This window comes from Hypanus sabinus, chromosome 22 (genome assembly GCF_030144855.1).
Source record: "Hypanus sabinus isolate sHypSab1 chromosome 22, sHypSab1.hap1, whole genome shotgun sequence".
Taxonomy (NCBI): domain Eukaryota; kingdom Metazoa; phylum Chordata; class Chondrichthyes; order Myliobatiformes; family Dasyatidae; genus Hypanus; species Hypanus sabinus.
The window spans coordinates 28,395,706-28,411,498 of record NC_082727.1 but is presented as its reverse complement, the minus strand read 5'-3'; the positions used below and the strand labels follow the sequence as shown (position 1 = coordinate 28,411,498).

The following is a 15,793-nucleotide window of genomic DNA, read 5'->3' as shown; positions in this document are numbered from 1 at the left end:
TAAGATCAGGAATATTGTCCTACCTCAGCTCCATTTCCTACACCTTTCAGATTTCCCTTGATTCCCTACCAATCTGTATTTCGAGTGAATTTAAGGAATGTGCCTCCAGAACCTGCTGGAATAGAGATTCTCGTAGTATCACCAGCCTCTGAGTGAAGACATTTCTCACCTCCTCAGCCTTAAAGAGCCTACCACTTATGAAATTAAGATTCTTTTTTCTGGAATCCTTAGCCAGAGGAAACGTTCTCCCTGCAACTTTGACCTAGGGTACAAGACCCAAAGGTAGGAGGAAAGATAAGAATGAGGTAGAAATAGGCTGCAGGCATGGCAGATGGCCCAGAAAGTAGTTATGGATAAAAATATTAGAACAGGACCAACATCAGAGTGAAATGGACAACAGGTGATGAAGGATATCCAGACTCAAACTGTCGGCTTTGCGTTCGAAGGTCAATGACAAGGATATTGCTGCTTTGCTCTGCTCCCATAGGTCAGCAATGTGGACGTTGGGAGACCCTGTTTCTTCTCTGCACCCACAGGCCAGTATGGTCGGGTGATGAAGGACATCCGTGGACGTCGGGCCATCTCAGGTCCATGTAAGGAGGCACAAGGGCTGGTTATTCAGCGTGCTTGGAGTTTGAAGTTTGAGGTCCACCAGAGGTCGATACCAAAGATCAGAGCCCGAAACCTGAATACTGGAGGAATGTCCATATTTCTGGGTGGATAGAGGTGGGGGGGGGGGGAGAGGGAGGAAAGGTATTTATTTTGCTGTTAATGTTTTGGCATTGTTTTGTTGTGATCTGTGTTGTCTGCAGAACATTGTAGACATGCTATGTTGGTGCTGAAATGTGTGGCAACAGTTGAGGCTGCCCACAGCACATCACTGGGTGTGTTGGATGTTAACTTGAATGATGCACTTCACTGAACAAATGTTTTGATATACCTATGTTAAATAAATCTGAGTCTGATAGTGCAGACAAATTATCACAGCGGGTGGAATACTAAATGATATTGAAGAAAAATCGTGGAGCTAGAGGAAAAAAGTATATGAATGGGGTGAGCCAAGAACCAACGAAGAGAGAGAATTGTTGCTGGGGTGGAGGTGCTTGAGAGGGAAGAATATAATTCTGTAATTCACAAAGGCCTAACTAGTTCTCTGCTGGAGACCCATTCCCCTGGCTGGACCCATCTTCACATTGAATAACCTGTATTTCAATTCCACTTGTGCTTTTTCTCCAGATCAGGTGTGTAGCTACAGTAGCTCACAAGGGCTCGAGCTACGCCTGTCTGCAAGGCGTCAACAAATTATTCTTCTCCAAGGCTGCCTGATCTGCTGAGTTCCTCCAACATTTTGTGTTTGTTGCTGTGTATTTCTGTGTTACTGCCTTTGCTCCAGTACTGCCCATGCCCCCTCCCTGAACTCTCTAACCGGTATATCAGCAACTCCATTGGAACTGCTTCATGCGCTCTTACAGAAATTGAAGATTTCATTACTTTTTTGTCAGTTTCCACTCTGCTCCCACATTCATGATATCCAAATCATACTGCTTCTCATTTTTGATTTCTCCTTCTCCTCCTCCTCAGACAATAGGCTAGTGATAACCATCCACTACAAGCCTATAGAGACTATTCTCCCTCCCAACTCTGCCTGCTGTAAGGACTCCACCCTGTTCTCCCAATTGCTCTACTTCTATTGTATTTGCTCTAGAGCAGAGCAAATAATTTGTTGTTTACTTGTACTTTCAGAAGGCTGTTGACAAACTGCCACACACAAGGCTTCTAAGCGATATAGGAGCCAATGGTACGACAGGAAAGGTATTAGTATAGATAGAAGATTGGCTGACTGGCAGAAGGCAAAGAATTGGAATAAAGGGACCTTTTCTGGTTGGCTGCCAGTGATTAGTGGTTTTTCACCAGGGTCAGTATTGGGACTGCTACTCTTCATGTTAATGATCTGGGTTTACAGAATTGATGGATTGTGGTGAAGTTTGCAGATGATACAGCAATAGATGGAGGGGCAGGTAGTGTTGAGGAAGCTGGGAATCTGCAGAAGGACTTGGACAAAGAAATAACAGATGGAATACAATGTAGGGAAGTGTATGATCATGCACTTTTCTAGAAGGAATAAAGGCATAGTCTATTTTCTAAATAGGGAGAGAACTCAGAAATCAGAGGTACAGAGGGACTTGGGAACCCTAGTGCAGGTTTCCCTAAAGGTTAACTTGGAGGTTGAATTGGTAGTAAAGAAGGAAAGTGCAATAATAGCATTCATTTCATGGGGCTTAGAATATAAAAGCAAGAAAGTAATGCTGAGGCTTTATAAGGTGTTGGTCAGACCACATTTGGAGCATTGTGAGCAATTTTGGGCCGAGAACCTTCGCCAGGACTAGAGAGGAAGAGGGAGAAGGCCAGAATAAGGTGACAGGAGGAGGGGAGGTGACAGGAGCTGGCAGGTGTTAGAAGTGAGACCAAGTGAGGGAGAAGGTGGGTGGGTAGGGGAGGTGAGGAACGAAATAAGTTGGGAGGTAATAGGTCGAAAAGGGAAAAGGCTGAAGAAGAAGTAATTTGATAGAGGGGGTGGACCATGGGGGAAAGGGAAGGAGATGGGGCACCACAGGGAGGTAATGGGTAGGTGAGCAGAAGAGGTAAGAGGGGATTCAGAATGGGAAATGGAGAAAATATTGAAGGGGAGGGGGTGGAAATTATTGGAAGTTAGAGAAGTCAATATCATACCATCAGTTTGGACAAAATATGAGGGGTTTGGGTTCCTACAATTTGAGAGTGGTCGCATTATGGAAGGAGGCAAAGCCATGGACAACACATTGGAATGGGAATGGGATTGGCACCGGGAAATCCCACCTTTTGTAGTGGACGGAGCTAAGGTGCTCACTGAAAGAGTCCACCGGTCTCACTGGTGCAGAAGAGGCCAGAACTACATCGTGACAATGAGCGCCTTGATAATTGCTGTCATAATTATAAGTATTAACACAAATGCACGATGACAGCACATCGGAAAGGCAGCTCAGCACCATCCTCTGAATGGTAATTAAGAATGGGCCGCACATGTTGTTCTACTGGGTTCCGGAGATGGACTTCTGTGTGGACAGGTTGAACGAGTCCCAATCACATCCTGGGTTCAAGAATCGAAGAGATCAGAGTTTGAGGCCTAGTGTGTGGGGTCCTGTCGGTAGTGAATCCGGAGTTCGAGACCTAGTGTACGATGATCGGTGTGTCCTGGGATCGAGGCCCAATGGTCGATCGGAAGTTGAGTGCAGTTGGCCAGAGCCGAGTCTGCAAATTCGCGGGAGAAGTCAAACCTCAAGTGCAAGTCCGCTGGTGACCGGAGTCTAGAAAACAAACCGTCTCGGGGTTAAAGGAGTGTGTAGGGGCGCGGGTGGGAGTAAGGAAAGGGGTTGTGTTCTATGCTGCTCTGCCTGGCATCGTCATGTGGCAGGCTGACCACAGCACACGCTAACAACACATTTCACTGCCTGTTTCGATGGACAACTGATAAATAACCCGAATCTTGCCAGCAACACCCACCTTCTATAAAGGAATAAAAATAACTCAAATATGCTGTAAAAAGAAGGATTGTGGGCAAACCGTGCACATCCCACAGAAGATGTCTGTATAAACGCATCATTAATTGAAGGAACCTTTTATAGAAGGTAGCAGCCGATTTCATAGATTTTGATCGTGAGCGTTACTAAACTCCCGTTAGTCGTGAGTTTCAACAACTACCCTTTTTCCCATTCCAAACGTTTGTGTAGGTAACATTAAACTTTGAGTTGGCAGGAATAATTATTGGTGAAAGCAGGAAAGATGGGCATAATAAACTAAACGCACAAGAAGAAATATACATCGTGTCAAGACATTATGAAATAAATAATATCTCGTTATCCACTCTGCCCACGAAACGCGCTGAAACCATTGTTAATTCTGCACTACGGGTCACGAGGACTCTTCGTAATTGTTTGCACATTGCTAATAATACGTACCTTTTGAAGTCTTAACTACCGAGTGCCATCACGTGCTTCAATCATACATCAAACACTCCTCGAGTTAACTAAAAATAGTCAGTTTCCAGCTATCTTGTTTATTTAACGCAATTTCCACAGATCTTGTAATTGATTCGAGTTTCGGTGCGTTCGTCATCCAGTGATATTGACCGTGCTTTGTTTTCGTTTGATTTGGCAACATTTTAAATCTCCATATTTTCTAGGCGAGTGTATTCAAGACCCTCCTCACCCCGGGATGCCTGGTATAGTGGGAGCTGTAAAAATTGTAACTATTGTAATTTCCCCAACTAAACCCCTGTAAGTAACGCACTCGAACGCCTGTGATGACCGGCCACTTACTGCAAAATTCATTTCCTTTTATTGTAATCCGAGATTACAATTTCATTTGAGTATTTAGGTAAATGTAGGAAATTTCCTTGGGGCCTTTTTCATGTATTTTTAGGTATGTTTGTCCGCATGTTTGAAATTGGACACTTCTTACAGAAAGTTTAAATAAACTTCTCATTACTGCCCCCTTACTGTCTAAACTGGCCCAGAATGGATCTGAGAGTTGAGAGTATTAACAGCACAGAATCTCTGCATCAAGCTGTGATTATTTCTGTAAAGACGCTTGTGCAAGCTCAATACTGGGAAATTCCCTGCCCAATAAAAAAAAATGCATATACTCAAGTTGGAAGATAATCGCTTGTTTTTTTTATTCTACGAAAACAATCTAGAAATTGGAGTGCAAAAGAAACACGAAATTAACCATCTGGAAGCTTGAGAGAAAATGCTTCTAGAGCGTACTGTATACCTGTGTTACAGTATCACTGCTTTCGTGGTACTCAAATAGACTGCAACATCAGCGAGCTATTTACGCTGCAGACACCGTGATGTTTTACTGCAGTTATCGCGCAGCATTGCAAATATAGATTGTACGCATCTTCAATTACAGGAATTATCACCCTCGGGCCCCCGACTCTTGTTTTCTGCAACTTGCCATCACCTGAGGGGGAAAATGAAAATAATTATTAACCCAGTTCTGCATCGCATCAGGGTTACGCAAATCCAATGTGCGCAGCAGACTTTTCAGGGTTGTGAATATTAAACGTAAGCGGGAAGAGCAGCTGCCTCGCAATAGGTAGCAGATTGTGGTCGAGACCTGTGAATGGTTAACTTTTTAGGTTACATGCACCCTAGAACCAGTGCCACCAAGATTAGTGAAATGCAATGCACACTCCCCAGCACTGGCAGAATCCAGAAACAAGCTGTGCAATACATTCACCCAAGTATCGGTACCAACTGGGGCCATACAATGTAAAGTATGCACCCAGAACAATCTGCGCCTGGGAGTATGAGATGTGTACCCCAGCATTTGGAGCCATGCAACGGAGATTCCCCAGCTCTGGCATTTTTCCGGGACTAAGCCATGCAAGCTTAAAGCACCTGAGCCGTTGATGCAATATATGAACCCTGGAGGGGCAGCACCCAGAGCTCCCATCAGCTTCGCTAATTTTCAGTTCTGTTTGCAAACCGTTCCGGGGGAGGGGGGGGGGAGCGGGAATGCGCGTCCCCCGGTCTGCGCGCGACCCCCCGCCGCCGCCGCGATTGCCCCCGACTCGAGGGGCATGGTTCGTGCACATGCACTAGACCTTGCGAGCATCGTCCCCGACTCGGCGTCCCTCTCTGCCAGCGGCGCGCGCTCCCGCCACTGCGGGCGCGCGCCCCCGGGACCGCTGCAGGAAATCTCTCGCTCTCTCTTTTCTCTCATATACACACGCTGACGTCATGCCGCAGGTCCTGGCAGGACGGTAGAGGCCAGTGCTCACAAAAACCTGGGCGAAAAATGAAATTCCGCCTCAAGTTTGGGTACAACCAGGCTCGGGGTGATCTCAGCACTCGCCTGCTCCCGCTCACTGCAGTGGTCGTTTTTATGGCCCTGCCGAAAGCTGCGAGCACCGCGATTCCCAGCGCGTTTAGGTTGGAAGGACGCTGTTGCAAATCACTTTGCAGGAGAAAAACAATAGGATTTTCAGGCATTTGGTGCAGTTTGGGGAGGAGGTATGAAAACTTAGGGGGAGGGGCAATAATTAGGTGCGGATTGCGATCATATTGGATTTGACTGGGTGAAGAGAAATGAATTTCATATTGCACCATCGCTGCACCCTCTTACGAAATATTCTTGGAGCTGCCAGGACCTGGCACATTCATTCAAGCCAACTTTCGAGGAGAATGTAGACTTCAATCAATTGAGAAGGGCGATATGGAGACGGACTCAATCAAGGTATTAAACTGCTCTCTGCTATTATTCTCACACTGCCCTTCAAACCTCTCCACCGCCTGCATCCTTCCCTTCGCCTGACTTCAGCTGACTTGTGAATAGGGTGTAAAAGTTCAAAAATAATTTTAAAAAGCTGACATACAGCTCTTCAGAAATTGTTCCAAACATATTTAGATTGTTTTTCTTAAAGAAAAAAAAATCCGTTCCAGTCAAAATTTCCCATATGTTTCATTTTTATATATATATTATTAATTATGTTGTGTATGTTTTTCCCTCGCAGTGGGTTGGTTCTCCGTGCGGTTTACACGGAGCCTACATTTTCTACAAAGCTTTCAAATTCAGTCTTGAAGGCAGACCAAGAATCCTCTCCCTCGGAGACTTTTTCTTTGTAAGATGTAAGCCAGGAGCTCCGATTTGCATAGCAGAACTCCAGTTGTTGTGGGAAGAGAGAAACAACAAGCAACTTTTGTCGAGTTCCAAACTCTATTTTCTCCCCGAAGATACACCCGAAGGAAGGTCGATCGGGCACGGAGAGGTGATGACCCTCACTTTCTTGTTTGTTTCGGTTTTAATTGACTGCAATATTTTAATTGCTGCCTTTTATGAAATATGAGCTGTGCACTTTGTCGCTTATAACCTAGCATTTGCTGTACGTGAACTTTACAGAAAATAAGAATATTTACAGAATGTATTTGCATAGTATGAAGTAAAAGGAAAGGATATTTGTACCCTCCCCCTGTAGTTCGGTTGGGTAATGCTCAGCTATTTGTCTTGGGCTTGATGGGAGGGGGGAACTATGTGATTAAAAATATTTAGCGTGAACTAAAAGGCGGAAATTACGAAACGGGATGAGATCAAAGCTATACTATGAAAGCGTGAAACCGGCTGAAAAGGGACAGGTACAATAATACAGTGAGAAGCCGTGTCTCTGTCGAGCTCTCTCCGCACAAGAGATGTGATGCGGCGAGTCTTTTTTTTTGATTGTCAGCGTGTGACGTGTTTCTACAGTGTGTAGTGAAAACCGATTCTTTCCATGTAAACATCCAAACAGCACATTCGGATGAGAGAGAAAAATATCTAGCGTGCCAAGGAAACTGGCCTCGCGCAATTTTCCATGCAATGACGCAAGTCTTTAAATAACTTTTTTATTAAAAAGCTGAAATCTGATTCAGTTACCATATAAATACATCAAGAGGACAGTAGGGACTGGATTGGTCTGTAATATAGCAGTGATGTGTGTGAAAATCAATGATGAACAGTTACGCGTTGAAGTGCTGGTTAGCGTGACGTGTAAATAGCAGAGCTTTTAAATTGCGTTTTACAGTATCCTGATAGGGGCGAGAGAGTATAGATTGTAAACACTACAGGCAACTAGTTGTGCTCATGAAAACAGCTCTTGTCTGCATGTCGGAGTTAATTGTGCATTCTGAAAGACTGGCGTGTCAAATTACCTTTTCATATCTTGCAACAGGTTTAGAAGCAGTTAATCCCTCGTATTACTTTTTTTCCCCCGAACGTTAGCAAAAAGACTTCAAACCACTCTGTTACTGTTGCTCTCCAATCTAATTATATTCGACCTGTTTATCTGCTTCGTTTCTCTTTCCAAATCGATTAGTAAATTAATTGTTACCAGTAAAAAAACTATTGAAAACACTTCATGACCTTTCTCCCGAGTTCTGTTACCCCTCCCCCGTCTAAATTTTCCTGTGCAGCTGTCCCTCTTCTCACCCCCCCCCCCCATTATTTGCTTTTGAAATTTATTACTTGACGCGGTTTAGTGGTCTGGAAAAAAAATAAAATAAATAACGAAACAGAGCCGTGGCACTGCAGGCTAATTCTGCCCCCCCCCATATGTAAAGCAGTTGAAAGCGATTAGTTTATTATGCAGGGTGGAATATCTGCTAATGCCGCAATTTAATAGCGTTTATTTGCATCTTCCCAGCCAAATGCAGGCAAGCGGACCTCATTGTGCATAGTTTTCTCAACGTGAACCTGCTGGTTGATAATTATGTTTATTCAGCTAAAATGAAGGGAGGCGTGTTGTAATTTTAAGTAGATTGTGAACGATGAACATCGACTTTAACATGAATTTGTATATATTGCACTATGTGATTTTTATATTGCGGTTAATTGTGCTGATCTGCTATTTCTGATAATCGGAGTCAAGGAGCAAAGTACTGTTGTTAATCATTAACCTGGTTAATATCGCCCGGAAAACCTCGGTGTCATCTGTTAAAGTGCTGTAAACTAGAAGTTAACTCTCCCGGACAGACCTGAAGTTATGCAAATATCTTGTGTACTTTAAATAACACGGGCGAGGGTAGGAGCAGGTTGTAGCTTCCAGATGCAGTCTTACTTCGCGGCAGCTGATGTCATTTCCCTTCTGGCCAGAGTTAGTCATTCATTAGTAAAGAGAACAGCAGCGGGAACAGCAACAAGCGCGCACACACTGATCCTGAGCGTTGGCAAGTTGCCCAGAGAAACTTACACCGAGCTCGCTAGCTCAATGTGAGACTCCCATTAATATGTTAACGCAGTTGTCACATATTAATAGGTGTGTTGTGTACATACGGTTCTTGTCAGAATTGATGGTTATCGTCCATCTCGCATTGTATTCTACTATACATTATTCCAGCTTTCTGTTTGGGGAATGGGAATTGCAAGTTAATTCACCTATCATTTCATATTAATTTCTAAATTTAGAAACGCCCCACAGGAAATCCATTATTCCCCATTTTAAAAATGTTTTCGAAGTTGCCAGTTACTAGAATTTTATTCATTTTATACCACAAAACAGTGACCCTTTTCATCCTGTATCATAAATAGACAGATTCCCCGTAAAAGGTTTGGGTTATACTGTATTGGAATGGAAATAATTTATGTGAATGCTGACTTATTTCAATAGTAAATGAGCTATCTCACAAATTTATGAACAACTGGTATACATTATATGCACTGCATGTGTAATATGTACCATGTAAAAGCATATGCTGTTAGACACAGTGCACAAGCTCTTGCTTTCTAGGTTGTTTAATGGTACAGTGTCAACAGTGAGTGTTCAACAAATTAGCATCTCAACAGTGATTCTTTGTGGATTTTTAACTTTTTCAGTTATGGCTTCAGGCTGTCACGTAAATCCAAATCGAACAATTGATGGCGAATAGATCAGGCCCGATAATCTAACGAAACAACCAACCATCCTAAAAGCTATTACAACAGGGGATGATGCCTCGCAAATGAAATGGGAGTGAGAAGTACAAGGTGTACAGTGAAGCTGTTACACTTCAGAATCTTGAGACTGTAAGACATTGGAGCTGAATTAGGCTATTCGGCCCATCACGTTTGCTCCACCATTCCATCATGGCTGATTTATCATCCCTGTCAACCCATTCTCCTGGCTTGTCCCTGTAAACCTACTAATCAAGAACCTATCAACTTCCACTTTAAATATACCCAATGACTTGGCCCCCTCAGCCATCTTGTGGCAATGGACTCCCAATGATTCACCATCCTTGGGCTAGAGAGGTTCCTCCTCATCTCTGTTCTCTTATATTCTGAGGCTGTGCCCTCTGTTCCTAGGCTCACCCACTAAAGGAAATATTCCCGCCACATCCACCCTATCAAAGCCTTTCGATATTCGATAGGTTTCAGTGAGATGCCCCTTCATATGTTTAAGCTGCAGCGAGTACAGGCCCTCAAACTAGCAATCATTAAGAGTTCTGACGAAGGGTCTCGGCCCAAAATGTCAACAGTGCTTCTCCTTATAGATGCTGCCCGGCCTGCTGTGTTCCACCAGCATTTTGTGTGTGTTGTTTGAATTTCCAGCATCTGCAGAGTTCCTCGTGTTTAATCATTAGAGTCAGCGGATAGAGAATAAAACATGTCTTTACATAAGAATATTGTTACAATTTGGAACAGCCTTCTTGAAAAGATGGGGCAGAGGCTGATTAATAACCTAAAGTAAGTGAGGTATATGCTTCGTAAAGTTTGTTTTTAAAATAGGATGTTAAGAAAGAGAAGGCAATGTGAAGTGAAATGGATATTTCTGAAAGAGCTGGCACATGCAATAGGGGATGAATGGACTCCTACGCAGTAAGATTCTCTAATAGATTGCAATTGTGTGCTCCTTTTCAGATTTTTTTAAAAGACTATTTGTCACAGAACAATTACCTTCTATTTCAATTCTAATCCACCTTTTTTGTTGCTGTGCTGTGAATCATAAGATGCTAATTGTGCCTGCGTATTAAATTTGGCATAAATATGCAGCAATAATGGCAAACTATTCGAGTAAAGCTGAATAAATTGTGGTTCATCTTCACTGTACAGTATATTAATGTCTCACTCCCCAGAGGGATCAGATATAATGAATACAATTATGCAAATCCGTGAAATACACTGCAGTATATTTTTGGCAACATTTTTTCTAAGTTTTGCATTTCTTATGTTCTGATGCTGATAGCATCATGGGCTTTTTCATTTAATGTGCCAATTATTTGAATAATGTCATCTGTTTTGAATATAGTATAGGAAAACAGCAATATCCTTTCTCTTCCCCCCACCCCACCCCCAAAAGTCACTTGTCTTCTTCAAAATTCAAATCCAGCAAGCAGCACTGCCTGCATGGCAAGGCTGATTTTTAAAGTGGGTCAGTCACTGTTCAGGCAGTAACTAAAAATGTTTAAACAATTTTTAAATCTAATGTAGGAGAGGAAATAATGACATAAGTTAAAGCTGTAAAGCAGCATCGTAATATTTTTACGACTAAGTTGTATCAGGAAAATAAATAATTTGGAATAAATCTTAACATTTGTTATAAATGTTTTTCTTAACTCTGCTGCTGGCTTGGATAATTTAAATATGTCTTAAAAGCTTGCTCTCAGAAAAAGAATTAAAGTGATTACAGTATTCTGAAAAATAAGTGGTGATGATGGGGGTGTTGGTGAGCATCAGGGGAAGTAAAACTTCAGTGCCAGGCATCTGACTTCTTTAAATTAGGTTCCAGTTACCAAATACCAATAGTCCTCTAATAGTAATGTGAATTCAATAGCAGGGCTCCAGAAGTTAATCGCCTGCTTTAACTGTGAGATGAGTGGGTTTCAAAGGTTACACGATGTCCTTTTAAGAATGCAATATTTTATATAATAGCAATTTTTTAAAAATCTTTTGGCATCAATCCGGAGTAAAGTCGGAATTTTGGTTAAGTTTCCACATATTCATATAAAGATGGAAGGATTGTATAGGTGGCCAGTGCAAGATTTATATTGTGGTTATTAACTCCTTGTAGATGAAAACAGCAGAATGTAACATTGGTATGGCAGTGATGAGTGGTTTCAGTTGAGGCAGTATTATCAGTCTTTAATTGCTGAGCTGATGAAAGTAGGTCATAAACAGGGAGGTACATGACACAAATACCAAAGATTAATGTGCAGTTTATTTTGATTTTCAAATTCTTTTGCTGAAAATTTGAAATAAAAACACGAAATGCTGGAAAAATTCAGGAGGACACATAGCAGCTGCAGAAAGTTGATATCTCTGGTCTGGGATTCTTCATCAGAACTCAGAAGCTTCAGGAGCATGATAAAACAAGTCCAATACCATGCTTGTCCAAATTGCAACCCACTTGGAACTCTCACAGCCCAGCATCCCTTCCTTTTGAATCCTGGCACTGGAGGTTTGGAAAAGGCTAGAGTAGAAATTCTAAATTTATAAAAAGGTTAGGGTCTGTTAGTATCTGCAAATCAGGCTAGAGAAATATTATTGAGAATGGGTTTATGTATCTGGCCTCGAGGTTCACTGACCATTGTAGTATGGCTGATGTTTGGACTGTTCCATTCTCCAGCACTACCAGCTTAAGGTACAGATGCAGTGCTGGCTGTAATGTTGATATTTGCACAGAGAAGTGCTCTTCCGATGCTCGATGCCCTGAAAAAACCCTTCTCATGTACCTCAAAGTTCTTGTCACTTGAGCAGTTGTGACATCTTAGCAAATGAAAGAGGAGGTAAGTTCATAAGAACACTGGAGTTGTGTAAAATGAAATGGTATAGAATTTTTCCCTCTTGGTCTGTCCTGAATCAGCTAGTTGGAGGTTCCTGGTCTTGGTCTCTAGACTAGAGAGGAGAAGGATTTTGGCACTTAGTATCAATGTTCACCCTGCTATGTTGGGTGAGAGTAGGAGCAGATTTGGTGCTGATGTCTCCTTTGGTTGGGTAGTCACTCATTCATTCATTGTCCAGTATGAAAATAGAATAGTGTCTATAGAGTGTAGCTGAAGTGTAATTATACTTTTTGATGGGGAGTGAAGTGGTGATGTGGATAATTGGGGTAAAATGCTATCGGGAGACAAGTGGAGATGAAAAGAAGATACAACGATAAATGTATTTTCATTTGTTTTTGTCTGTTTTAAAATTTTCACCATGCTCTTTGTTCTAAAAGTGACAATTTTCAGGAAACATTGTGCAATCAAGACAGAAGAAAATTGCAATTTTATTGCAGCCAAAAATAAACAATTTATGGGAATGAGAGTACATTTTAGGATTATTCATAAAGTGAGTGGTACAATTTGCATTTTCAAATGCATATTTGTTCTTTATGCTCTGTAACACTTGTGTTAGAATTTAAACGTTAATGTGAATTTATAACGTCAGAATCTGAACCAGATTTATTATCACTGGCATTTGTGAAATTTGTTTTGTGGCAGCATTACAGTGCAATACATTAAAAAAATTAAAAAGATTAAGTAATGCAAAAATAATGAGTTAGTTTTCATGGGTTCATTGTTCTTTCAGAAATCTGATGGCGGAGGGAAGAAGCTGTTCCTAAACATTTCTTCTTCAAGCTTTCTGTTAATTAAAGTTAGAACAAGAACAAAATTAAAAATCTTCAGGTCTCCTTTTAAAAGGACATGAATTACTAGATAGCCACTTTACATAAAGGGCTTTCTCATTCCTATAGGCATCATTTCTCATGTTGCGAGGTCAGTAATTCAATAGACAGCAAAACAGGTGTACTAATCTGTTCTGACCTGAGGAATTCTTTCTTTGACCTCATGAGGCAACAGACTGAAACATTCTCAGCATGACAGATTTTCTTTCTTTTGGTAGCTGTTTTATCAAAAGGGTTGAGCAGACCAAACCATATATTAACTAAGATTATTATATGGATGATTGCATACAATTTCACTGCTAACTGTAAGCAGCAATTTATTGCACAGTTTATTTGTATTTGTGACAGTTTCCTGTAATATAACTTGAAAATTATAAATTATGCTAAATAATTACTTTATTGCTTTTTCTAAAGATGAATATTGGAGACTTTCACTAAAAATAGCAAATTACTCTGGTGATTTTATTTTAGAAGTCTCCTCTAAGTAAAATGTATTATATCAAGCAATCACTTCAACCTTGGAACTTGCAGCCACTAATAAATCTTTAGATTCTGTTAGTTTTGTTTCCTTCTTTGTATCTGAGGATTTCATAACTTTATACTACACCATCTAGGTAATTGTGGGAGTAAAGTAAGATCTGATTTTTGGCATGAGATACTTCCCGGATAGAAGCTTAATATTCTGTATGATCCTAAATCATATTTGAGCAAGCATCTGGAAATTCTGGCATTAAACTTGATTTGATGAACTTAGGAAAGTGATTGTTTTCACGTTCTCATATTACAGCATCTTTGCCAACATAGTTAACAGATGTGTTCATCAAGGCACTATGTATAAAAGGGAATTCAGGCAAGTCACCCAACAACAGAATGTTCAAAGTGGATTACAAAAACTTTAAAATGCCTTTGTTTCCTCCATTTGGACTTTATAAAGCGGACAACATATTCCCAAACTAATGCTGGCATTATTCCGTTGCCAATAATTCTGTACCTAGAGCATTAGTTTCTTAACAGTAAGAGGTTTTCATATAATTTACAGCACACTCAACCGTATATTTCATTTATCGGAAAGAGAATATGGAATTTTTGAGGGGGGGAGGTGGGAGCATAATAATTTGAAGAAACTGAAATTTCAAGTGAATTTAAAGTTCCATTTGACCACCTTGCTGTTTGTAGTGGCAGCACCACAAATTATAGTTAAGATAACTTGGGCATTTGCTATTGAAATATTCAATGTGGAGTATGTTCCTTTCAATGTTTTTCTAGTTCAGCTTTATAATCACAAAGGTATGTTAGAAATTTATGGAAGATGATTTATGCTGCTTGAAAGAAAAGAATTAAGTCGCAAGATCAGAAAGGATCTCGTTTAAACAAAAATAACAAGACAGTTATTTGAAATCCTTAAAATCTTGGTGCATGTCTCTTTAAAACATCATATCAATGCAAAATTCAAGATACACCACTAAGACGGCAAATATTAATGACATTAATTAGTTGAAACTTGTGCAAGTGTTTGCATTTCTTCTTAAAGTCAGTCAGTAAAATTTTATCCTCCTGGTTTTCAAGTAATTCACAAAATATTCATTTGGAGCCATTTACCTTTCAGTTTCGCTAGGCTTATTTCCCCCACAAATAATATTCTCAGTGAACCGATAATGCAGAATGAAAGACCTAGCACAACTGATTATGTAGCATTGTGGCATACTGTCTTCAGGCAATAGATTAAACTTCAGTGATATGATACTTCTTGCCTCTGTGGTCAGCAGTGCTGTGGTTTTCTAGAGGAATAGACAAAGATTGGAAGGAAAGTCATTAAAGTTGCTTCAGTAAACTTCTCGATGGCTTAGTCCTGATTTCATTTACATATATCTGAAAGCAGGCTACTTGTGTATTCTGTCAGCTGAAGAATATCACTGAAGTGTTGTTAACAAGCAGGCACAGGTTTAATGTAATTGGAATGACAACCAAGAAGGAGATGAAGCAACTTTTTTGTTTTAACATTTGGAATAAATTGTCATGATGTGGAACGCATTGCTTCAAAGGGTGGTGTTAATAAATTGAACAGTAACTTTTGAAAGGGAATAAATATTTGGAAGGAAAAATGTGCTGGGCTATTGGCAAGGCAGTTTAACAATCTTTTCTTCTTGTCAGACCAACAAATTGAAGGGTCCCTGTGCCATTTGGTCCCATGTTCCTATCTAATGGTACAGTTGAATAGTGATTTTTAAAATATTAAGTCAACTATAGATTTCATTTAGATGGGAGTTGTGATCTGCTACAAATTGAAATTGAAAACTCGATCGTCTGAAATGTAACAAAAGCCTTCAAAGATCAGCAACGTCTTAGTGTTGAATATTCTGGTGCTGTTTACAGGATGAAGTTGTAGCTGTTTCAGAGAAAGTAATCGTGAAGCTGGACGACCTGATGAAATGGACATGCTCAGATTTCAGCACGTGGACACGGGGGCTCGGGGCTGTGTCACTGAAACCCTCAAAGAGAAAGGAGCTGAGGATCAATGGACAAAAGGAAACTTTGCATCACTACAGACAATGTACCCTCAACAGCGGCCTCAGTTTCAAGGATGTGTTAAAAGAGAAGGCTGACCTTGGTAATTATTTTATTTACATTGCCTTT

General features: G+C 40.8%; 1 protein-coding gene across 5 annotated transcripts in view; it reads left to right on the top strand.

Annotated features, from left to right (window-relative positions):
• The first annotated feature begins 6,121 nt into the window (after positions 1-6,121).
• arid5b (AT-rich interaction domain 5B) overlaps positions 6,122-15,793 on the top strand; it is a 139,917-nt gene continuing 130,245 nt past the window's right edge. Inside the window, exons 1-3 of one of the 5 annotated variants that reach the window (XM_059947361.1) lie at positions 6,122-6,279; positions 6,557-6,811; positions 15,533-15,767. In XM_059947361.1, the coding sequence (XP_059803344.1) occupies positions 6,259-6,279; positions 6,557-6,811; positions 15,533-15,767 (511 nt within the window). In that variant the 5' untranslated portion in view covers positions 6,122-6,258. Of the gene's footprint in view, positions 6,280-6,556; positions 6,812-7,112; positions 7,176-7,377; positions 7,401-11,488; positions 12,823-15,532; positions 15,768-15,793 lie in introns of those variants that run through there. The other 4 variants (XM_059947363.1, XM_059947364.1, XM_059947362.1 and 1 more) reach the window with 4 other exon arrangements.